This window comes from Xenopus laevis, chromosome 8L (assembly GCF_017654675.1).
Source record: "Xenopus laevis strain J_2021 chromosome 8L, Xenopus_laevis_v10.1, whole genome shotgun sequence".
Taxonomy (NCBI): domain Eukaryota; kingdom Metazoa; phylum Chordata; class Amphibia; order Anura; family Pipidae; genus Xenopus; species Xenopus laevis.
In genome coordinates this window covers 124,819,717-124,846,019 of record NC_054385.1, presented here as the reverse complement: position 1 = coordinate 124,846,019, position 26,303 = coordinate 124,819,717, and the positions used below count along the sequence as shown (strand labels likewise).

Sequence of the window (26,303 nt, the reverse complement as noted above, 5' to 3'; positions counted from 1 at the left end):
GAAGAGAAAGTAACATAAAAATAAGGGTTTTTAGTAAGGGTATACACGGATGTATTAGTGGTATTATCCATGCTTATTCTAGTGCTGGTCTCTTTAATTCACTAGCATGCATTGACTTCAAGTGGTAGTGAGTAGTGATGGGCGAATTTGTCCTGTTTTGAAAAAATTTATGAATTTCCCGCAAAATTCGTGAAATGGTGAAAAATTCACAAAACGCATCAAAATTATTTTGACGCACGTCAATTTCGACGCCCGTGACATTACTTATACGCGTGCCTATTTTGGCCAAATGCATTAAAGTCAATGGACGGCCAAATAATTTTGATGCGCGACAATGTTTATGCGTGCGACTATTCTGACGCGCCCCCAAATTATTTTGAGGTGGTGGGGTTTTCACCAGTGAATTTTCTCAGCAGTTTTGTGAATTTATACGCTGGTGGCAAAACGTGGCAATTCGTGCCTGGCGAATTTATTCGCCCATCACTAGTAGGGAAGCCTGGGGAAGGAGAAGGACTGTCCTGCTAGTGGTCCTTTTAACAATAAGTGATGTTGCTGAAAGAAGGGTCCCCAAATAATATACTTGCCCTTGTTTTGGACCTGAGCTTGGCCACTGCATTATGAATAAGATGGTTGAGTCCTATGCACCCTTGCACTGGGAGGAGCCACAGGCTAATGAATAACTGCCAACTGAAGGGAAACTAAGGGGGTTATTTATCAAGGTCCAAATTTATCTCAATATCAACTGCTACAAACTCCGATCTAACCCGCTCAGGTTTTTAACGCTTATTTATTATAACATTTTCCCGAAAATTTGCTTTGCGGGAAAAGCTCCAATTTTCATGACTTTTTCGTGAATTTTTCCCGAAATCTCTGAATTTTTCTGAGTTTTCACCTGAAAGCTCCAAAAACATAGTGAAATTGCCCGAAACCCCCGACACAACCAAAAATAAATGGGACTGTTCCCATTGACTTTTATGCAACCTCGACAGGTTTGAGATGCCGTGTTTTTATATTCGGGCTTTTTAGCCCTCGGGGTTTAATAAATTCTGAAAAATTCATCATTTTTTTAAAAGTCCGATTTTATAAAAAAAAATCAAGAATTTTTTTGTATCCCCAAGTGTCAGATTGAGCTGGCTTGTAAGAATGGGTCACCCATTTGTACGGTCAACGATATTAAACAGTATTTTAATAAAAAAATATTTGGCTCTTAAAAATTCTATAAAGAACATATGAGGTAGCAATGATGAAGCAGCTTTTAAGTGAAGTATCTGGCACAACGTGGTTGGTAAGTAACGCTTCAGGCGTCTTTTCTAGCTGCATTTGTTTGAAAGAGTTGGGATTGAAAATTGAAAATATATCCATAAATACACATTTCTTCCTCAAAATATTTCTCCAGCTGATTAAAACAAGGGAGCCTCCAATCATTAAAGTTATTTTGAAGATGGCGTTATTAAAATCCTCCGCCCGGGCTTCATTCGTTATTTTGCGAGCTACAATTAAAACATTATGATGTTCCATAAGGTTTAATGAGTGAATGATTTCCCAGAAATAGGAACTCTTTCATTTTCATCATTTGGAAAAACTCAATGGGGAGAATTCACAAAAGTGAAGATGATACTGAGACAAAATAAAAGTGGAGATAAAAATGTTGGATTTTTCACCAAATTCACAAACCTCTATCTTCACTTTTGTTAATTTGTCTTTTAAACAGACACTTTTCAGATTTTGTCTTTTGCACGACATTTTAACCACTTTTTTTCTGAATTGTTCTTTAGCTCTCACTAAACCTGTCAGTCAGCCATCAAACTGGAATTTCTGGGGGAAAAACGATATATCATTTTTATTAGTGTAACCTGGGCTTTCTAAATCTGCCCACATATTTGTGTAATTCCACTTCTGTAACAAGATATAAGGGTCTGAATACCAGAAATGCTATTTTGGATAATATAGGGATTTGTATCAGAAATATGTTTTATTATCTTAAGTCAAGTGTCATACTGCTGCTAAAACTAAAAAAATGTCTGGAAAGCTTTATTTTTCCTTTATATATAATATATACACTCAAATTGCTAATATTGCCTCATTCATTAAGCTACAACTAGTATTTTTGTTTTACACTCAAAAAGGCAGACTTCCACCAGGCAAAGGTTTTCAAGGTGAAAAGTAATTTATTGTATCCATAGCCTTAAGCGTTTCGTGTTAACAAACACTTAATCATAGGCTCAGAAATTTAAAAATTTGCGCCCTGACTATTAAATGCTAATCCCTATTAATATGATAATACTTCCCCAATGGGGCACCTAGAAGAGGTGTGAAATGAATATTGGCTGAACCAAAGCAGAGCAAATATTCTTAGAATTGTTCTGAAACACCGGGAAGAGTTATACTCCATTTTTAAAATGTGGGGAGTAAATGTAGACTAAAAATGTTGTTTTTGCCCCATTTTTATGTCGTTTGAAAGACAAATTCATTAAAGTGTCTGTAAACTGTGTTTCTTTCACTAAAAAATGAAAAGTGGCGGTTGAGTTGGAATTTAGGCGGATTTCTGTTTGTGAATATGGAGAAAGTATTTTACACCAATTTACCACCACTTTTACTCCAAAAATAGGAATTCCCCCTATCTATTTAAACAGAATATATACATCCGTACAGGGTTGCTCCTGCCATGAGGAAAGGTGAGCAACTTGATTAAGTTGGCAAAAAAAGACAATTGTGGTAACTCTAAGAGACCTCTTCTAGAGCACAATTATACTCTCTGCACTGGTGATGGAGCCCTCCCTGGATCCCTTCTGGCACAGGAAAGGTTAGCGATGTGGAGTGGGGAGGTGGCATCTCAAGGGCAACCTCAGGGCGGCTCAGTAACTACTGATTTGTCCAATACTGTATATTGTTATAAGATTAAGCACTCAACTCCCAGTAGAATAAATTAAGGTCCCTCCTACTGCCCCTACTGGTACCACCACACAACTCAGTAGAGGCAGACGAAAACCACATGACAGAAGTCCAGTATAAGCCAACTGGAATCTTGCTGCCATACCATTTTTTAAGGGAGGTGTGCCCAAATGTATGTTAATCTACAGGGCAGAGCGTATGTTGGACGCCAGAGGGTAAAGCACTAAAGCCAAGGACGCGCACAAGTAGGCACTCTATAGAGGTGCTCAAGTTCCAGGCCTGGTGCCTAAACAACCACTGCTGATCTTTTGGATATCGAGTATCCAGTAATTTAAATCTATTTCTTTCCCTCACGTCCAGTTCTTATAGGTCATCGGGTAAATCCGGATCAGAAGGGATCAGATGCCCAAAATCTTCAGTGGAAGAGATTTTGATGTCAGAAGGAAAAAGGAAGGTTCTGTGTCTTGTCCAGGGCGTGTTGTTAAAAGAGCCACTTCTGTAAGAGACACGACAGGATAGATAACTGAATTTACTAAAATTTACAAAATTCACTAGTATGGGTATTAATATAAATGAAAGATTCTATTTATTAATGGAGTAAATATAAATCATTAATGTCCAAATTGGCTCAAATAGAACCCAAGTACTTCAAGAGCAGCAAGACCAACATGAGTACTAGTACCAAAAACCTCTGTGTTGTCTTACTGACTAAAAAAGGTATTCAACCTGTTCTACTGTCTACTGTATCCCCCAAATCCCAGAATATCATTCCACTCATGTGTAGAGGGGATATTGCATTTTCTCAGGTATATTATAATCATGAAACCTTTCCAAACCCAAATATTTCAGGGCTATAAAGTGACCTCCCCATTGGCCAAGCAACAGTCGAACATCCTATGATCCAGCTACACATTTGAGGTTTCCAATAGATCACCTATCCATTCCTATAGGCAACGGGCCAACAAGGAAATATTCGTGTAACCTCAACAGAAGTTGGAAGAAAATATGTGGACCATACCATGTCATTTCTTCAGTTCTTCAGTTAGGTGTTGAATTGAAACAAATTGGCCACATTACCTGACTATAGTTATTAGTTTCTAGTTTTTATAAAGAACTTTCCTTTTTTAAGGTTGGTGTTACTCCAAGGCTCACACTTAAATTCTGTGAACACTCCACACACAATCCATTGTTTCAGATTCCCCTGAGCTTTATATGGGGTATAGAGAAGTTCTATAAAACTATAGTTAATTCTTGTTATATGCACCCTTTTAAAGGGATACTGTCATGGGGGAAAAAAAAAAATCAAAATGAATCAGTTAATAGTGCTGCTCCAGCAGAATTCTTCACTGAAATCCATTTCTCAAAAGGGCAAACAGATTTTTTTATATTCAATTTTGAAATCTGACATGGGGCTAGACATATTGTCAATTTCCCAGCTGCCCCAAGTCATGTGACTTGTGCTTTGATAAACTTCGATCACTCTTTACTGCTGTACTGCAAGTTGGAGTGATATCACCCCTCCCTCCCCCTCCCCCAGCAGCCAAACAAAAGAACAATGGGAAGGTAACCAGATAACAGCTCCCTAACACAAGATAACAGCTGCCTGGTAGATCTAAGAACAACACTCAATAGTAAAAACCCATGTCCCACTGAGACACATTCAGTTACATTGAAAAGGAAAAACAGCAGCCTATCAGAAAGCATTTCTCTCCTAAAATGCAGGCACAAGTCACATGACCAGGGGCAGCTGGGAAATTGACAAAATGTCTAGCCCCATGTCAGATTTCGAAAGTGAATATAAAAAAAATCTGTTTGCTCTTTTGAGAAATGGATTTCAGTGAAGAATTCTGCTGGAGCAGCACTATTAACTGATTCATTTTGAAAAATGTTTTTTTCCCATGACAGTATCCCTTTAACTTAGATTTTGAGGCCTGAGAAATATAGTTTTTTCAGATATTCTGCTCTCGATTTTTCGTTGTTTTTATTTCCACCTGTTGGGGTGATTGAATGAACCTTCGTCAGTGAAACCCTCCCTTTATAATGATTCTGAATTTCCACTGAACTCCGGGGTTTGAGCACAAACATCAGCATTTTTCTTGCTTTGAAGTTGTCTGGTTTGTGTTATTGTCGGTGATCTTACAGGTACTGAACCCATTCACTGATTCCCAGAGATGTGTCACTCCCTCCTCTGCTATTTCTATGGCTTTTATATGCCCAATGATCGGAAACCAAGGGAGAAAATTTTTTAAAGACAAAGTATGAATCACTGAAGGGACACTATTATCAAAAATAAAGTTGCTATTTTGAAAACAACACCAAGCATCACTTAATAGCGGGAGGTTGCTGGGGTACACCTTTACTCTACTGAGGCATCACCTTTGCTATTAGCCTGGCACCTTCACCCTCAAATAAAATAACTGTTGGATTCTCTTCAGACAAATTACGATAGAATAGAACAAGTTTCTTACATGAGTTGAAGCCACTGGTTCTCTCAGGGAACTGCGGTCTGGTGTGTATGACTCCCCACTGGACCTGCAAGCTCATATATAGTACATTGTTCTGCAGTTGGTGAACACACTGGAGCCTTCAGCAAACAAAATAGTGAAAAGCGAATTATCGGAAACATTTATTGCATAAATCCCTAAAGGGAAACTATACCTTTAGATTCTCTGCAGAATTGCTGAACGAACAGGGGAACATTTATGATAGCATTAGTTAATGTAAAAAATAATTCATTAGAACTCATTATATAATCATAAACCATCAGTAACAGGAAGAGGTGGGTTTATTTATCTCTGGCACCATCTGAACTGAAGGAAAGGAAAATGCTGCAAAAGGCAGTCTCCGTTTCCCGGAAATATCTTAGTGTTTTTGATCGTTCCTAAGATAGCAACGGGTTACACATTATTATAAGGTCTAAAGTTCTAAAATTCAATGTAAAGAGCTGTTGTAGGCATTCTCATGTACAGCGGTTCCATGCACGGTATAGAATTCCCTCCAAACTATTTACTCTTATCCTTTAACTTCATGTATGTCACCTGTTTGGGACCCCAAAGCACTCATGTGTGCACTGGGCATATACACAGCCAGTCCGCTCTAGGGAAGTGGGACATTTCTGTTTTCTGCATGAATTTATACAGAATTTTTATACATTGAACCACTGCAATGTATCTATATACAGTGCTACTGGAGCCAAGATACAAATTGGTAGCAATAATGAATGGGTTTGAATGACCTCCTGTGTACGTGTTTGTGCTGGCAAAGCCTACCTGTGCTTTCTGAACAGTTGAATAGATTGAGGTAATTTCTTTTAGCACAGGTTCTGGTTCTGGAAGCTGCTCCGGCACTTGATGTGGCCTTTGTGGATCCAATGAAAATGATCCTAATAGAAAATAGTAGTTCATGTTAACAGATATTAATTGCTGATTTTGTCACAGTATCCCAGGACCATTTGTATGTATATTACCTCAGAACGTGTGGCAAGATAAATACAGTGAGAATTCCGTGTATAATACCCCATAATACACTGCAGGATAAACATAATGCCACTCCATGTATAATACCCCAGAACATATGACAGGATAAATACAGTGCCAATCATATGTATAACAGCCCAGAACACACTGCTGGAAAAATACAATGCCAATTCCATGTATAATACCCCAGAACACACAGCAGGATAAATACAGTGCCAATTCCATGTATAATACCCCAGAACACACAGCAGGATAAATACAGTGCCAATTCCATGTATTATACCCCAGAACACACTGCAGGATAAATACAGTGCTAATTCCCTGTATAATACCCCAGAACAAATGGCAGGATAAATACATTACCAGTTCCATGTATAATACCCGAAACACACAGCAGGATAAATACAGTGCCATTTCCATGTATAATACCCCAAACACACAGCAGGATAAACATAATGCCACTCCATTTATAAAACCCCAGAACCAGAGGCGGGCCAGGCTTGCTGGCCGCCCTAGGCAGACCAGCCAGCCAGATCGCCCCCATCCCCGTCAAGCGCAGTAGCTGATTTCGCGCGCATGCGAGGTAGTGGCATGGGGATGTGCCGGTTTGGTATAGGCGTTTGCGCGCACATGCGCAGTAGAGGTGTTCGCACACGCATGCACCTAGAGGCGCAGTAATAGCATTCGTGCACAAGTCTAGAAGCAGGTCCAGTCTAGGGGTAGGAAGAGAAGAAGAAGAGGTAGCTGCCCAGCGCCCCCAATTGTTGTGCCCTAGGCAGCTGCCTCTTCTGCCTACCCCTAGTTCCGGCCCTGTCCAGAACATATGACAGGATAAATACAGTGCCAATCATATGTATAATACCACAGAACACACGGCAGGATAAATACAGTGCTAATTCCATGTATAATACCCCAGAACACACTGCAGGATAAATACAGTGCCAATTCTATGTATAATAACCCATAACACATTGCAGGATAAATACAGTGCCAATTCCATGTATAATACCCCAGAACACACAGCAGGATAAATACAATGCCAATTCCATGTATAATACCCCAAAAACACACTACAGGATAAATACAGTTCCAATTCCATGTATAATACCCCAGAACACACTGCAGGATAAATACAGTGCCAATTCCATGTATAACACCCCAGAACACACAGCAGGATAAATACAGTGCCATTTCCATGTATAATACCCCAGAACACACAGTAGGATTAATACTTAAAACCTGAGCACTTTAAACCTATTCAATTAATTTTTCAAGTTTGATTGGATGTGGGCATATTAATTATTCATCTAATAATAACACCCTATTGGGAAGGATATAAATCATTGTGATGTATAATTGATTCTAATGTGGACATATCACTATATGGTTTTAACCTTTTTACTTTATTTAATTGAATGAATTGTATTGCACTGCACTTTAATCCTAATTAATTTAAGTTATAATTGATTTAGTGGTAAAACAGTTAAATTATAGCACTGCACTTTATAATTTATATTTCCTGTGATTGCTACCAGACAATCAGTGGGATTACAAGTCAATATATCTATTGTAGAATTATCAGGATATTGGAATAATTGAGATAAGCGACTGCTGAGTGAGATTGAGTAAGCGCGGTACTTTCTCTTCTTCTTTATTATTGAATTATTCAGCACTTAGGTCAGACCTCTGCTTCAGTCTAAGAATAAATATATATTAGGAAAGGGATCACTTGTTTGTTTGATTGTAGGATAATTATAGTGCTAATTCCATTTATAATACCCTGAACATATGGCAGGATAAATATAGTGCCAATTCCATGTATAATACCCCAGAACACACTGCAGGATAAATACAGTGTCAATTCCATGTATAATACCCCAGAACACACAGCAGGATAAATACAGTGCCAATTCCATGTATAATACCCCAGAACACACAGCAGGATTAATACAGTGCCAATTCCATGTATAATACCCCAAAACACACTGCAGGATAAATACAGTGCCAATTCCATGTATAATACCCCAAACATATGGCAGGATAAATATGGTGGCACTCCATGAATGATATCACAGAACTCATGGCAAGAAAAATACAGTGCCAATTCCATTTATAATACTCCAAAACACACTGCAGGATAAATACAGTGCCAATTCCATGTATAATACCCCAAAACACACTGCAGGATGAATTCAATGCCAGTTTCATGTTTAATACCCTGGACCACATTGAAGGATAAATACAGTGCCAATTCCATGTATAATACCCCAGAACACACTGTAGGATAAATACAGTGCCAATTCCATGTATAATACCCCAGAACACACTGTAGGATAAATACAATGCCAAATCCATGTATAATTCCCCAGAACACACAGCAGGATAAATACAATGCCAAATCCATGTATAATACCCCAGAACACACAGCAGGATAAATACAGTGCCAATTCCATGTATAATACCCCAGAACACACAGCAGGATAAATACAGTGACAATTCCATGTATAATTCCCCAGAACGCACTGCAGGATAAATACAGTGCCAATTCCATGTATAATACCCCAGAACACACTGCAGGATAAATACAGTGACAATTCCATGTATAATACCCCAGAACACACAGCAGGATAAATACAGGGCCAATTCCATGTATAATACCCCAGAACACACAGAGGGATAAATACAGTGTCAATTCCATGTATAATACCCCAGAACACACTGCAGGATAAATACAGTGACAATTCTAAGTATAATACCTCCTTTCTGTTGTAGAACATTCATTGGTGTAGGTTTGGGGAGATTTAGCATTGCCAACCCATAATTAAAATCCAATTGTGGTTGCACAGTTTGCACCAGGTCTCTTTTAAACAGATGATAAAACCGAATACCAATTCGTTGCTATAGGTTACTTCATAAAACCATGAAATGGTCACTTTAATTTATCAGATACTAGATTAGATACAAATAACAAAACTACACATTAGCATTTCTTTACCTTTCTGAACAGTGGAATAGATTGTGGTAATTTCTCTTTGCGCAGGTTCTGGTTCTGGATGCGGCTCTGGCACTGGATATGACCTTTGTGGATCCAATGAAAATGACCCTAATAGAAATAGCAGTTCATGTTACCAGATATTAATTGCTGATTTTGTCACAGTAAAAAAAGACCATTTATATGTATATTTCCTCAGAACACAAAACAGGACAAATACAGTGCTAATTCCATTTTACTCATAAACAGATTAATAAAATATCTTACTTTGGTATTATTGAGCTTCACTTAATTATTTTAATACCCCAGAACTCCTGGCAGGATAGATACATTGTCAATTCCATGTATAATACCCCAGAACTCACAGCAGGATAAATACAGTGCCAATTCCATGTATAATACCCCAGAACACACAGCAGGATAAATACAGTGCCAATTCCATGTATAATACCCCAGAACACACAGCAGAATAAATACAGTGCCAATTCCATGTATAATACCCCAGAACACACAGCAGGATAAATACAGTGCCAATTCCATGTATAATACCCCAGAACACACAGTGGGAAAAATACAGTGCCAATTCCATGTATAATTCCCCAGAACACACAGCGGGATAAATACAGTGCCAATTCCATTTATAATAAACCAGAACACACGCAAGATAAATACAGTGCCAATTCCATGCATAATACCCCAGAACACACAGCAGGATAAATACAGTGCCAATTCCATGTATAATACCCCAGAACACGCAGAAGGATAAATACAGTGCAATTCCATATATAATACCCCAGAACACACAGCAGGATAAATACAGTGCCAATTCCATGTATAATACCCCAGAACACACTGCAGGGTAAATACAGTGCCAATTCCATTTATAATACCCCAGAACACGCGGAAGGATAAGTACAGTGCCAATTCCATTTATAATAAACCAGAACACACGCAAGATAAATACAGTGCCAATTCCATGTTGTAAAGTTCAGGGGGAGAGGGATCGCCCATGCACTACGGCCACAACACAGTAGTAGAATAAATGTCTTTTTATTCCTTGTTCAAACAAACAAACTGTGTCTTCAGCAGGTAACATTAACAACGTAAGCAAGCTGTATCCTCAGCAGGTAAAGTAAATCAACTTAAACATAGTCTTCGGCATAAAGTAACAATCACTTTCATGCACATCAGAATTGAAAGAAAACAGTTCATATTCCCATTCAGGGATCAGGCTCACCTAGCCTTGCAAAGCTTTTGGTTCCCAGTCAGGAGAGCAGTTTCCAAACACACTTCTCTCTTGCAGACCTCACGTGTGTCTACCAACCCCCCTCCTGAACTCTCAGGGCTCTCTTAACTGCTGCACTGATGCAGTAATTAGCCCTGCTGTGCACCTTCCAGGTACCTGAATAAAGGGGAAATATACCTGCTGTCCAGGACCCACCCCTGGAGTCCTGTACATATCCCCCCCCTCTGCCTCAATCCGGAGGTGGAGGCAAACCAGGTTCCTAAACAATGTACCCGTGATAGTGCATCTGCATTTTGGTGTAGCTTTCCAGGTCTGTGTTCTACATTAAAACTGAAATCCTGGAGAGCTAAGAACCAACGTGTCACCCTTGCATTGGCCTCTCTATTCTTTCTCATCCAAGTCAAGGGTGCATGGTCTGAGACCAAACGAAATTTTCTTCCCAGAAGGTAATAGCGCAAGGAGTCCAGGGCCCACTTTATTGCTAGGCACTCCCTTTCGACTACTGCATAATTTTTCTCTGCAGGAGTCAACTTCCTACTGAGGAAAGCTATCGGGTGTTCTTCCCCATTGATATCCTGTGAAAGTACAGCCCCAAGGCCAACATCGGAGGCATCTGTCTGTACTATAAACTCTCGACTAAAGTCAGGGGCTACCAAAATGGGGTGTTGGCACAATGCGGACTTAAGTTCTTTAAAAGCCTGTTCTGCATTGTCGTTCCACTTAATCATCACAGACTTCCTGCCCTGAGTCAAGTCTGTCAAAGGGGCAGCCAAGGTAGCAAAATTGGGCACAAACCGTCTGTAGTAGCCCACTATGCCCAAGAAGGCTCTTACTTGTCTCTTAGTCAGTGGCCGTGGCCAACTCAGAATTGCCTCTACTTTATTGAATTGGGGTTTTACCATTCCCCTGCCTACAATGTAGCCTAAGTATCGGGCTTCCTCCATCCCTAGGGCACATTTCTCTGGATTTACTGTGAATCCACCTTTTTTTAAAGAGTCTAGCACTGCCTGGACTTTTGGCAGATGGGATTCCCAATCAGTGCTGAAATTACAATGTCATCTAAGTAGACTGAGGTGTACTTAAAATGAGGGCGCAATAATTTGTCCATTGCCCTTTGAAAAGTAGCGGGGGCAGTCTGTAGCCCAAATGGCATCCTCTTGTACTGAAAATGCCCCTCTGGGGTAGAAAAGGCAGTTTTCTCCCTTGCCTCTCGGGTTAGAGGTATTTGCCAATACCCTTTAGTAAGATCAAGGGTGGTGATATACCTGGCTGGTCCTAACCTCTCAATGAGTTCGTCAACCCGAGGCATAGGGGTAGGCATCGAATTTGGATACCTCATTCAACTTCCTGTAATCATTACAAAACCGTATAGTCCCATTGGGCTTGGGGACTAGGACAATTGGACTTGACCACTCACTCTGTGACTCTTCTATGACACCAAGTTGTAACATTTTCATTATTTCCTCTGAAACTGCCTGTCTGCGAGCTTCAGGAATGCGATATGGTTTTACACACACCTTCACATTGGGTTCAGTAATTATATCATGCTCTATGACATTGGTAAGCCCAGGTAACTCAGAAAAAACATCTTTGTTCCTCTGCAAAACTCCTTAACTTGTTGAGTCTGAAACCTTGACAGGGAAGAAGCTACTTTTATAGTATTTAACTTATTTTGTCTTTCAAAGCTCGCAGTAGCCCCAGCAGACACTGCTTCCCTATCTCTCCAGGGCTTTAGCAAATTAACATGGTAGATCTGGTAGGGTTTTCTTTTCCCTGGTTGGTGCACCCTGTAGTCTACCTCCCCTACCTTTGCAACAACTTCAAAAGGTCCTTGCCACTTAGCTAGGAACTTACTCTCTACTGTAGGGATGAGTACAGCCACTCTGTCCCCTACCTGGAAATGTCTTATTTTGGCTGACCGATTATACACCCTACTTTGGGTTTCTTGTGCCTTTTGGAGATGCTCTTTCACCATTGGCATTACATTAGCAATTCTCTCCCGCATTTGGGCAATGTGCTCTACAACACTTCTATATGGGGTGGTCTCACTCTCCCATGTTTCTTTTACCAAATCAAGTAACCCCCGGGGTCGACGCCCATACACCAATTCAAAGGGCGAGAATCCCGTAGAAGATTGGGGTACTTCTCGAATGGCAAAAAGCAAAGCTGGAAGCAGGCAATCCCAGTCCTTCCCATCCTTATGTACTACCCTCTTTAGCATTGTTTTCAGAGTTTTGTTAAACCTCTCAACCAGACCATCTGTTTGTGGGTGATAGACAGAGGTCCTTAGCTGTTTAATTTGAAATAGCTTACATAAGTCGGCCATGACCTTCGACATAAAGGGTGTGCCTTGGTCAGTAAGGACCTCTTTTGGAAAACCTGTCCTTGTAAACATATGAAATAGTTCGCGAGCAATGGTTTTGGATGAGGAATTCCGTAAAGGAATAGCCTCAGGGTACCGGGTAGCATAATCAAGTATAACCAAAATGTATTGGTGTCCTCGAGCGGACTTCACCAAAGGACCTACCAGGTCCATAGCAATTCGCTCAAATGGCACTTCAATAATGGGGAGTGGTACTAAAGGACTTCGAAAGTGGGGGCCAGGGGCAGTCAACTGGCATGTGGGGCAGGAGGCGCAATATCTTTTTACCTCTGCCTTCAACCCAGGCCAGAAGAACCGATCAGCTATACGTGCCTCTGTTTTCTCAGCCCCCAAATGCCCCCCTAGTACATCATTATGGGCTAAGTCCAGTACCATCTTTCTGAATGGCTGGGGAACTAGTAACTGCTCAACCACCTCATTTCGGACCTGAGTGACACGGTACAGGAGGTCACCATTAACTGCAAAATGTGGAAATTGCTTATCAAGCTCAGGCTCTCGTGGGGCCCCATTTATCACCACTACTTGTTCTCTGGCATGTACCAAAGTAGGATCTCGCATCTGGGCAGTACTAAATGCTCCCTAGAAACATCTAGGTCTGGAAGTACAGGATGGGAGGATGTTTCCTCATCATCCTCCCCAAGCATGACCTGTAACGGGAAAAATTCCCCCCCCTCAGAGGTTACCTTAGTCTCCAGACTTGAGTCCTCAGACCCAACCTTTCCCTCAGGAACACTTTTTTCAATTTCATGATTTACCACATTTTGTTCTGGCAGTTCCACACAATCCCCTTCTTTTAAGGGTTCTGTGGAAGTGTCGTTTTCAATCATAACCTGTATTGGTTCAGACACTTTAGTTTGTACATTACCCCACAGTTCCCAGAACAATGGAAAGTCTCGCCCAAGAATTACCTGGTGCAACAATTTTTTTACCACACCAACCTCATGAGAAATGGTGCCAGAAGCAGTGGCAATTGTCACTGGCAGTAGTGGATATGTCCGAGTGTCCCCGTGTATGCAAACAACACTGAGAGTTTTTGCTTCCTGACGCATCTTCTTGGACACGTTCCCTTGTACAAGTGTAACCATACTGCCTGAATCAAGCAGGGCTTTACCAGAAACACCGTTCACATACACTTTACATTCAAAACATCCTTCTGGCAAATCAGGACCTGCAATGCAAACTGGCTGAGCATAAAAGGATACTCTCCGTAGGACATCACACTGCATGGGTTCCACCTGTAGGGGACACTGAGCCCGCATGTGGCCCCATGCCTGGCACCGCCAACACTGCACACCCCCAGACTTCTGGGGTGTTGGGGGGCCTGGCTGTACTGCAGGAGGGACAGTGGATAACATCTTGTTGCTGGTTCCAGGGTTCTGCGAAGAACTCTTTCCCGCGGAGGTGAACTTTGCAGCCCGGGTTGGAGCGGGGTCTAGATGACTTGTCGGGGGTAGTAGCTCCTCCACTGTGGTGTATCTCTCCACCATCTCCACCAGCCGGTCCGCTGTTTTCGGGTCTCCATGACTGACCCAGCGCTGTAGTTCAACTGGCAGCGACCTCAGAAACCGGTCTAGCACGAAGCGTTCCACCATCTGTGGACCGGTGAGTATCTCAGGCTGCAGCCACTTTGTTGCCAGCTGTATTAAATCATACATTTGTGACCTCGGTGGAATATTTTTCAGATACTTCCAGCTGTACACCCTCTGTGCCCTGACTGCTGTGGTCACTCCCAGACGGGCAAGGATCTCTGCCTTGAGCCGGTCATAGTGGAGGGCGTCTGCAGGGGTAAGGTCATAGTATGCTTTCTGTGGATCCCCAGTCAGGAATGGGGCAAGGAGACCAGCCCATTTGTCTCGGGGCCATCCTTCCCGATCTGCAGTCCTTTCAAAGGTCATCAGAAAGGCTTCCACATCATCTGTGGGCATCATCTTTTGCAGGAAATGGCTTGCCCTTATTATTGTCTGGCTGTTAGGGTTAACCACTTCTGATTCTCGCCCATGAGCTAGCTGTTGTACTGCCTCAGCCAGCATTTTGGACTGTGCCTCTGTAGAATCCCGCAGGGCAGTGGCTTGAGCTGTAGTAGCTTCCCTGAGTGCAGCCAGTTGCACTTCTGTGGCTTTCTGCTGAGCTGCCATGCTTTGCTGCAACTGCACTGTTGCCATGGCCACTTGCCGTAGCAACTCCTCCATGATAAACAGGAGCCTGGTCCTTTAAATGTCAGTTTTTAAACGGCAAATTTTCCTTTTTGGCCTTTTCTGTAGTGCAATTGCCCGCATCCGAGCACCAGTTGTAAAGTTCAGGGGGAGAGGGATCGCCCATGCACTACGGCCACAACACAGTAGTAGAATAAATGTCTTTTTATTCCTTGTTCAAACAAACAAACTGTGTCTTCAGCAGGTAACATTAACAACGTAAGCAAGCTGTATCCTCAGCAGGTAAAGTAAATCAACTTAAACATAGTCTTCGGCATAAAGTAACAATCACTTTCATGCACATCAGAATTGAAAGAAAACAGTTCATATTCCCATTCAGGGATCAGGCTCACCTAGCCTTGCAAAGCTTTTGGTTCCCAGTCAGGAGAGCAGTTTCCAAACACACTTCTCTCTTGCAGACCTCACGTGTGTCTACCAACCCCCCTCCTGAACTCTCAGGGCTCTCTTAACTGCTGCACTGATGCAGTAATTAGCCCTGCTGTGCACCTTCCAGGTACCTGAATAAAGGGGAAATATACCTGCTGTCCAGGACCCACCCCTGGAGTCCTGTACAATGTATAATACCCCAGAACACGCAGAAGGATAAATACAGTGCCAATTCCATTTATAATAAACCAGAACACACGCAAGATAAATACAGTGCCAATTCCATGTATAATACCCCAGAACACACTGCAGGATAAATACAGTGCCAATTCCATGTATAATACCCCAGAACACACAGTGGGAAAAATACAGTGCCAATTCCATGTATAATACCCCAGAACACACAGCAGGATAAATACAGTGCCAATTCCATATATAATACCCCAGAACACACTGCAGGGTAAATACAGTGCCAATTCCATGTATAATACCCCAGAACACGCGGAAGGATAAATACAGTGCCAATTCCATATATAATAAACCAGAACACACGCAAGATAAATACAGTGCCAATTCCATGTATAATACCCAGGAACACACGGCAGGATAAATACAGTGCCAATTCCATATATAATACCCCAGAACACACTGCAGGGTAAATACAGTGCCAATTCCATGTATAATACCCCAGAACACGCGGAAGGATAAATACAGTGCCAATTCCATTTATAATAAACCTGAACACACGCAAGATAAATACAGTGCCAATTCAATGTATAATACCCAGGAACACACGGCAGGATAAATACAGTGCCAATTCCATGTATAATATCCTAGAACACACTGCAGGATGAATTCAGTGCCAATTCCATATATAATACCCCAGAACACACTGCAGGGTAAATACAGTGCCAATTCCATGTATAATACCCCAGAACACGCAGAAGGATAAATACAGTGCCAATTCCATTTATAATAAACCAGAACACACGCAAGATAAATACAGTGCCAATTCCATGTATAATACCCCAGAACACACTGCAGGATAAATACAGTGCCAATTCCATGTATAATACCCCAGAACATACAGTGGGAAAAATACAGTGCCAATTCCATGTATAATACCCCAGAACACACAGCAGGATAAATACAGTGCCAATTCCATATATAATACCCCAGAACACACTGCAGGGTAAATACAGTGCCAATTCCATGTATAATACCCCAGAACACGCGGAAGGATAAGTACAGTGCCAATTCCATTTATAATAAACCAGAACACAAGCAAGATAAATACAGTGCCAATTCCATGTATAATACCCAGGAACACACGGCAGGATAAATACAGTGCCAATTCCATATATAATACCCCAGAACACACTGCAGGATAAATACAGTGCCAATTCCATGTATAATACCCCAGGAACACACTGCAGGATAAATACAGTGCCAATTCCATGTATAATACCCCAGAACACACGGCAGGATAAATACATTGCCAATTCCATATATAATACCCCAGAACTCACAGCGGAATAAATACATTGCCAATTCCATGTATAATACCCCAGAACACATTGCAGGATGAATTCAGTGCCAGTTTCATGTTTAATACCCTAGACCACATTGAAGGATAAATACAGTGCCAATTCCATGTATAATACCCCAGAACACACTGCAGGATAAATACAGTGCCAAGTCTATGTATAGTACGTCGTTTCTGTTGTAGAACATTCATTGGTGTAGGTTTGGGGAGGTTAAGCATTGCCAAGCCATCATTAAAATCCAACTATGGTTGCACAGTTAGCACCAGGTCTTTTTCAAACAGATAATAATCCCGAATACTAATTGGTTTCTATAGGTTACTTCATAAAAACATGAAATGACCACTTTAATTTATCAGTATCAAATACTAGGTTAGACACAAACGACAAAACGACACACCCACATTTATTTACCTTTCTCTTTTGGCCGATATATGTACATGACAGTAAGTAATATCAGCATAAGAACGACCAATAGAATTGCACCAACCGAAATTATGATTATGTCCTGTCTCTCCTCTATTGAAAAAAAGACAGAGTATCAAAATGTAATCTTGCAACATACATAACCTTACAATTACCCTGCCTTAACATTACTGTTACCTTCATTTACAACTTGGAAATTAGTGGGCAAAAAAAGGATGAATGTGCCATTTTTTTTTTTTTGCACTCGCCATCCTGGTTAACAAATTGTCACAGGTTTGTGCCCTCCATTATGGTGCTGTATTGATGAGGGGTAAGAGTGCCATCCCCCCTCCTGCACCCCAACTTGTGCACCATTCAGACATGGGAATGGTGATGGACGTAAGCCATAGCGAGACCCTGTCCTTACCACCAACAAGCTGACTTTCCATGAAATCCCAGGGTAATGGGTTTGTGCACTTTATTCCCTCGGCTTTATCAACTGTCATTGACTAAAGGTGGCAATGGATACATTATGCACAGCACTGTTAAATGATCATTTGTTCCAATAGTGGGCATGTAGTGCTGGCACCATTCAAAAATTGTACAGGATTCAACTCAGGGAATTCTAGCCTGGTAAGCCTGACACCTATGAATTGCTATAAAGAAATATAATTTGGGGAGAGGATAAGGACATCATATTATTAGACTGAGAACAATTGTTATTTTAAATTAATTGGCTCAGAGATAACCCTCGCTTCTGCTATTTTCGCATTGGTAAGCAATAAAAGATTTGCATTTGGTGCCTGCGCCAGGGCGGATATTGGGCTTTTTTTTTTTTAAAAGTCCTTTTAAAGCCTCTATGTGCAGCTTCACGACGCAGGAAGGGGTTAGGCTGGCACATATCTTTGTTTCTGTACCACTAAATAAATGTAAACTCTAGCTAGATTTAACCAGCTGTCTGTAGGTAAACCTTTTCCCCAACAGCCATGATATTAACCTGTGTGTTTAGGGTCTTTTACACCCATATGTAAAAAACAGGTGATCAATAAATGCTACCTGCTCATTGGTAGCTATGGGTTATTGCCTCTGGGCAAACTTAATGCCTTTTATCACATAACCCACTAAATGTTCAAAATAGGAATATCTCTCTTTTTTGAAGGCTTAAGTATTACAAATGTTCTTTGTGGCAGAAGATGGTGGCAGTAGAGGTACCAAGAAAATATTTGCTGAGACAAGAGAAAAGGAGATTTTGTCATCATCTTGTTATTTGCTTCAAGGGCTGTCGGATTATGGAATTCCCTGCCGAGAGAGGCATTTATGGGAGGATTCATTTTTGATAAGATTAAAAAAGCCTTTGTTTGTGCCTATAGGATGAACTTGCATAGCACCTCTGTCCAAATAATGATGTAAAATTGGCAAGAATATAATAAACTGAATTGTCACTATTAAATGATTATGAGCTCCTCTCTGAATTGTAGGAAGTGAGAAACTATAACTAAGAATATAAATACGTCAAATGAATTGTTATGTTCCTTCCTCTACAAAGAATGAACTGTTTTAATAAAAGGTTTGTGTCGGTAACTGACGGTGTGGCTTCCAATCAGGTAGGGCCTCTACTATAATTAAGAACTGAATATCCCATTATGGTAAGTAAGGTGCAAGTTGGGTTTTCCTGGGGGTGTAGTATCAGAAATAGTGTTTACATGCGATTTAAACGTGGTCTATCTTGGAAGCACCTACGGGCACAACATAGGCACCATGTTTATCTAAGTAGGCACTATCAATCATGAATGTGATTTACAGGGCTGCCATTTTGTGCCTAGAGATCATTTATGAGCCCTTGTATTCTTAAGTTAAAGAAAAAAAAAGATTTTAATCCACGTGTGTTAATGTCTTGTTGGAAATTCATGTGTAAGGCCCAGGCTATGTGTCTGTATATAAAGAGGAGGAACAAAGAAATTTCAAATAACCTCAATGAAGGAAGGAAGAGATGGCTCATTGCCTTCTGGTGATCTTTATGGCAGAAGAATGGTGGTTTTAGCAGCCCGCAAGGCAATAGGTTTCATTTTCTAATGCTGTACAAAATATCAATGATTTCTACACACAATGCAACTTTCCCCATAATTCCTCCATAATGGCAAGCAATACTCTGCAATATATGTGGTCCGTGCAGGTGTAAAGTATAGGTCACATGGCCCCTCAGTCACAGTCCAGGGCGAGAACATATTCTGGAGACCAAAAGTGACTTCTTGGATCAAATCGGTTTATGGAAATACAATTAAATACAATGGAAAAATAAGGGCATGAACAGTAGGGGGGCAGGGGTGGCTCTCACTAGTCAAGGTGCCCTATATATACTATATAAATTCTCCTGTAGAACCCTTGTTATGTAGAGTTGATGCCTGTGCCAGGAACTGAAGAACCCCATTACCTGGGTTAATGTTGCATCTGGATTCCAGGGGGATGATGGAGGCAAAGCCCTGACTGACTGGATTGGTTGCTCTGCAGGTATAGGAGATGTTGGCACTGTTGGGTGTTAGAGTGATTTCTAAAATGCTGCTGTTGTGCTGTAAATATTCCTGGTTTCGGGTCCAGTTGTACATCACATCATCTCCTCCCAGCGTTGTACAGTTGAGAGTGATCAGGCAGCTGTCATTCATAGGGTTTTCCGTCTGCCTAATCGATACATTGGTAATCGGTTCTGTAACAGGTGATATTGTCGTGTTAGATACACAAAGCTCAATAAGTGGACTGGCAATCTCAATAAGATAAAAACGAAGATTCTATATTGAAGGGCTCTACCGTGATGAATGAGAATTATACCCATTGGGAAGTCTGACTTTGGATCATGCACAGGGTCGGACTGGGCCGGCGGGATACCAGGAAAAAACCTGGTGGGCCCTGGCTCTCATGGCTGTCTCATAAAGAGCTGCTGTTGCTCTGCGATCATGGCAGCATTCTGGGGGTTGGCTTTGTAGGTCAGGAGGGCCCCCCAGGGACTGCCAGAAGGGCCTTTGGTTTTGCAACCCCAGTGGGCCTTCAATGCTCCAGTTCGACCCTGATCATGCAACACAGGTCCAGTATCCGATCCAAAATGTGGCAGCCCGAATCAAACACATCAACTACACATTAGTGTGCCAAAGCCCCAATGTAAGCAAGACAAATAATAATACACTGTAGAAAATAAATGAATGAGAGCATATCAATATGGCGCAACAATCAGTAGGAAAATTCATAGAATGAAAACACTTGTTAGTAGATAGTTTGTGCAAGTAGAGAAGAACTAAATATTTTGCTGCGTTTGGCCACCCAAAAAATGCCCATAGACTCTAGACCCGTGTGGTTTAAAAAAAAAAATTTGCACGAAGAACCGTCCTTTGACCATTGAGTCTGGCAAATTTTTTGTCATTTCAAGAATTTTTGGCAAAGTGAAAGGGGTCAGATTCGGCTGTCGCTATGTGTAACCCGCGTTTGAACATTCAGTAATGAGTGAATTTAAAATGAACAGCAAAACCAAATAATTCTACCCCTGATAGAACCTGCCCACTCATGTGGTTTTCAGAAAAAGTTTTTTCTAATATTAACAAAACCCCTTTATGTGGTTTCATGTACAGGAATCCGCATGCACTTCCTGACGTAAACAAGACCCCCCCCTTCAGTTGTATCAAACACACTCTTTTGCACACCGTTTCTATCCCTTAACAAACACACTGCTTAAAGGAACAGCAGACCCTGTTGTGCCACTTGAGTGCAATGAATAGGGCGGGTGCTGAACTTACTTTTTATATATTATTTTAATCATGAAAAAAACGATGTTTTTTTGTAATTTCTTGAACTTAAATAGACTAAACAGGGAAACTGAAGCATCTCCATGTTTGGTCCTTGCAAGATAGACAATTAGATTCTCAGTCCACAGATAATCCTCCTGCATAATGCAAATATACTACACTGCCCCCAGTCATGTGACTTGTGCCTGCACTTTAGGAGAGAAATGCTTTCTGGCAAGCTGCTGTTTTTCCTTTTCAATGTAACTGAATGTGTCTCAGTGGGACATGGGTTTTTACTATTGAGTGTTGTTCTTAGATCTACCAGGCAGCTGTTATCTTGTGTTAGGGAGCTGTTATCTGGTTACCTTCCCATTGTTCTTTTGTTTGGCTGCTGGGGGGGGAGGGAGGGGGAGATATTACTCCAACTTGCAGTACAGCAGTAAAGAGTGATTGAAGTTTATCAGAGCACAAGTCACATAACTTGGGGCAGCTGGGAAATTGCCAATATGTCTAGCCCCATGTCAGATTTCAAAATTGAATATAAAAAAATCTGTTTGCTCTTTTGAGAAAAGGATTTCAGTGCAGAATTCTGCTGGAGCAGCACTATTAACCAATTCATTTTGAAAAAAATGTTTTTTCCCTTTAAAGGAAAACTATACCCCCAAAATGAATACTTAAGCAACAGATAGTTCATATCAAATTAAATGACATATTAAAGAATCTTACCAAACTGGAATATATATTTACATAAATATTGCCCTTTTACATCTCTTGCCTTGAACCACCATTTCGTGACTCTATCTGTGCTGCCTCAGAGATCACCTGACCAGAAATACTACAACACTAACTGTAACAGGAAGAAGTGAGGAAGCAAAAGGCAGAACTCTGTCTGTTAATTGGCTCATGTGACCTTACATGTGGTTTGTATGTGTGCACAGTGAATCTTAGGATCTCAGGGGGCGGCCCTTATTTTTTAAAATGGCAATTCTCTATTTATGATTACCCAATGGCACATACTACTAAAAAAGTATATTATTATGATAATGGTTCATTTACATGAAGCAGGGTTTTACACATGAGCTGTTTTACTCAGTATCTTTTAATAGAGACCTACATTGTTTGGGGGGTATAGTTTTCCTTTAAGACTACTAGAAAATCATGTAAACATTAAATAAACCCAATAGGCTGGTTTTGCTTCCAATAAGGATTAATTCTATCTTAGTTGGGATCAAGTTCAAGCTACTGTTTTATTACAGAGAAAAAGGAAATCATTTTGAAAAATTTGGATTATTTGATATTTGATATTTATAATGAGAGACATCCTTTCCATCCATCCTTTTGGATTCGGCCGAACCCCTGAATCTTTCGTAAAAGATTCAGCCAAATACCGAACCGAATCCGAACCCTAAGTTGAGGGGGAGGGAAAGATAAAAAATAAATTTTTTTACTTCCTTGTTTTGTGACGAAAAGTCACATGATTTTAAGGATTCGGTTCGGCCAGGCACAAGGAATCTAGCTTCAGTGGTATGTTTGACTTATTATGGAGCAATCTGACAGACTAGAAGCCCATTGGTGCTTGTGCAGGTCAGATCTGGGCCCCCTACATTCTTTTCCCAATCAACATTTCCTCCAGTCAACACCAATTTCTCAATACCACCTACTCATATCATCTTGTGAATACAACATATATAAACTTACCGTAAACTTTTATGTGAAATTTGGCAATATCAAATTCTGTAGGTCCATCCTCTATAATAATATAATGTCCCTCGTGCTCTCTCCGCACCTTCAAAATCTTGAATTCCATCTTCTTGGCATTGAATGTGAATTGATTTTCAGCGGAAACGGGTTGGTTCTTTGGATCATACTGTAATATTTTGGTCCTGCCTTTGTCTATAAATTTCTTCAGCCAATGCGTCTGATTGGTGATGTTATAAGGAAGATCGAGAGGCTTGCCAATGGTTCCCTTTATTGTCTTGTACTCGTTGTCCTGTCCATTGTAACTAGTGCAACCTTTAAGGGAGAAAGAACAGAAAAAGCTCAGTTAGAACCACTTTGCAGGACTCTGGATAGTTGGAAAAAAATGTTTTGGTTACAGCCTCCTTTATGGGTCAACATTTGGTCCCCTTATCTACTAACATGGTTATGTCTCTTTAGCTATCCTACTATATATCCAAAATATTCACTCTGAATTATGGATCTTTAGGACAAACATCGAGGAATGTCAAGGAGAACATATATGTTCCCAACCTAAATTTTCAAGGTGGCCACCCATCCATTGCTTTTGGCTCAGAAGAGCTTCTAGTGGTGGAAGCCTATTGCAGCTTTCCTCCATTATTCAATTCGGTTTTGAATTTTACAATACCGGCTTCAATTGACCTTGAAAAATGAATCCCAGATTTGATGCAGTGGGTTGCATTGCCATATTACTGCATGGACAGTCAAGTAATGGATTTCCATAACAAGATAGAACTTCAGTGTGATTCTTTTATGGAGTTTAAAATGAAGTGGGTTTCATGAAAGCCTCAGAAATAAAGGGGCAAAATATAGAATGCCTAAATCCCATATATCTATATATTCAGCAGGAACAGCCCCTAAATTTGCTCATAATCTGTACAGAGAGATCCCTTAAAACTATGGCAGCATAGGTATTCCCCTGTACTAAGCACAATTCAGCAGGAACAGCCCCCTAAGTTTGCTCATAGTCTGTACAGAGAGATCCCATAAAACTATGGCAGCATAGGTATTCCCTGTACTAAGCACAATTCAGCAGGAACAGCCCCCTAAATTTGCTCATAGTCTGTACAGAGAGACCATACAACTATGGCAGCATAGGTATTCACTGTACTAAGCACAATTCAGCAGGAACAGTCCCCTAAGTTTGCTTATAGTCTGTACAGAGAGATCCCATAAAACTGTGGCAGCATAGGTATTCCCCTGTACTAAGCACAATTCAGCAGGAACAGCCCCCTCAGTTTGCTCATAGTCTGTACAGAGAGATCCCATTAAAACACTACCCGTGCTTCTGCTGTACAAAGTACAACTCTGTTGGACAATTTAATGGTACAGTGGCCCCTTAAAGAGATTATTGAGCTGAGTGGGTCATAGGGAGCCAATTAGTGATGTGCGGGCCGACCCAAGGCCCACGGGACCCATGGGTCTACCTGGGGTCGGGCGGGTTTCGGGCCGACCCCTGGACAAAATGCGCGGGTCGTGGGCGGGTGCGGGTCGAGCTCTTCTCCTTCTCTCCCCACCCGTGACCTAGTATTGCCGGCTTCCGGCGCCAGAATTTATAGACTTCCGCCTGCCCTGCCCCTTTTGTGACGTCACTGCGGGGCGGCCGCAGGTCTATAAATAAAGGGGAGCAGCGGGCCGGGTCAGATGCGGGTAGAGAGCGGGCGGGTTAGGGTCGGGTGCTGGTCGAGAAATTCTCGACCTGCACATCCCTAGAGCCAATATAATATCTCTTCACATAAGTACAAATACAAATATACAGAGTATGAATGTTCTGGGCACACAATAAGCCATACCCCCGTACAGTACAGTCTAAGACCAAAATTACCCTCATAAATCTATAGTTAGACAATTAGCCCTTAGAAAAACATCTGTGTTCTTCAGGGCTTTAGACCAAAAAGCTTTTGGATCTCAGCTCCTGTAACTACTGGAATAAGTCCGCCCTGCTATCCCTACTTATCGCTTGTCAGATAAAATACAAATAACATCTCCAGCCCATTGTGGTCACTGTTAGAAACCGATAATGGCACTTACCATAGTCTAGGGACAGGAGGAGGAGGAGGAGGAGGCAGTCGGTGAAGCAACACATGACTGTGGATGACACTGCTCTGACTCTGAGATCTGAACATTTATATAGGCTTTTCCTGTAAGCAAAACAAAAACGTTCCACTCTGCATAGTTAAAAAAATGTTTCTTTTATTCTTGCCACATCCTAGTTCCCCCAATAACATAACAAGAGGAAATACTTTTTTTTATATGAAATGATTGTGGAAGCCTTTAGTAAAGAGCGTGAGTCATAAGGTAAGTAAACACTGAATCCATAGGGTGCCTGGATTAATAAATGGACAGGAAAAATAGCCACGCGGGGGGACCCCCGGCCCCAGATAATCCCTTGGGTCGTTTACAGAATGAAACTGAAAGGGATGAAAACGACATCAATGGATTATTATGGACAATTAACTTCTGAGAGTATATAGTATTAAAGGACAACAAAACCATAAAGGGGTTGTTCGCCTTTGAATAAACTTTTAGTATGATGTAGAGAGTGATGTTCTGAGACAATTTCTAATTGGTTTTCATTTTTTATTATTTGTGGGTTTTTATTTAATTACCTTTTCATTCAGCAGCTCTCCAGTTTGCAGTTTCTAGTAGCTAGGGTCCAAATTACCCAAGCAACAATGCATCAATTTGTACAGGTATGGGACCTGTTATCCAGAATGCTTGGGACCTGGGGCTTTCTGTATAATAGATCATTCTGTAATTTGGATCTTCATACCTTAAGTCTGCTAGAAAATCATGTAAACATTAAATAACCCCAATAGGCTGGTTTTGCCCCCAATAAGGATTAATTATATCTTAGTTGGGATCAAGTACAAGTCTACGGGAGAATTCTGGATAATGAAACACAGAAAGCTAACGAAAGATAGAAAAATGAGTAACTAAAAGGAGGAATAACAATACGTTTGTAGCCTTTCAGAATATTTCTTTTTTTTTTTTTAGATCACCCCCATTTGAAAGCTGGAAAGAGTCAAAAGGGTCAAAGAAGAAGGCAAATAATTCAAAAACTATAATAAAGAAAAAAGGAAGGCCAGTTGAAAAGTTGCATAGAATTAGCTATTCTATAACATACTGAAATTTAACTTAAAGGTAAACCACCCCTTTAAGTCATTGGGGAACAGGCATTTTGTTAGGTACCCAGCTCCCCCATCACAGAGGTACAGAGGTTACTGGAGTCAGAGGTCCCATGGCAGAGGGGATTTCAAAATACATAAAAGCATGATTCTT

The 26,303-nt window shown here is 41.0% G+C and overlaps 1 protein-coding gene across 1 annotated transcript; it reads right to left on the bottom strand.

The window, feature by feature from the left end:
- Nucleotides 1-3,246: 3,246 nt before the first annotated feature.
- Nucleotides 3,247-25,235, bottom strand: LOC108699589 (SLAM family member 9-like). Its single transcript, XM_041573548.1, has 8 exons — nt 25,053-25,235; nt 22,983-23,297; nt 19,949-20,218; nt 17,527-17,631; nt 9,364-9,471; nt 6,162-6,274; nt 5,361-5,476; nt 3,247-3,388 (listed from the first exon to the last, which is right to left on the bottom strand). The coding sequence occupies exons 1-7, from the start codon at nt 25,105-25,107 to the stop codon at nt 5,384-5,386; spliced, it is 1,059 nt and encodes a 352-aa protein (XP_041429482.1). The 5' UTR covers nt 25,108-25,235; the 3' UTR covers nt 3,247-3,388; nt 5,361-5,383.
- Between the last annotated feature and the right edge of the window lie 1,068 nt (nt 25,236-26,303).

Excerpts from the sequence above, each read along its gene's own strand:
- LOC108699589 (XM_041573548.1), bottom strand. The coding sequence starts at position 25,107 with ATGTGTTGCTTCACCGACTGCCTCCTCCTCCTCCTCCTCCTGTCCCTA. Across the intron at positions 23,298-25,052 it reads CCTCCTGTCCCTAGACTATG|GTTGCACTAGTTACAATGGA; the intron begins GTAAGTGCCATT and ends TCTCCCTTAAAG. Across the intron at positions 5,477-6,161 it reads CAACTGTTCAGAAAGCACAG|GCTCCAGTGTGTTCACCAAC; the intron begins GTAGGCTTTGCC and ends TGTTTGCTGAAG.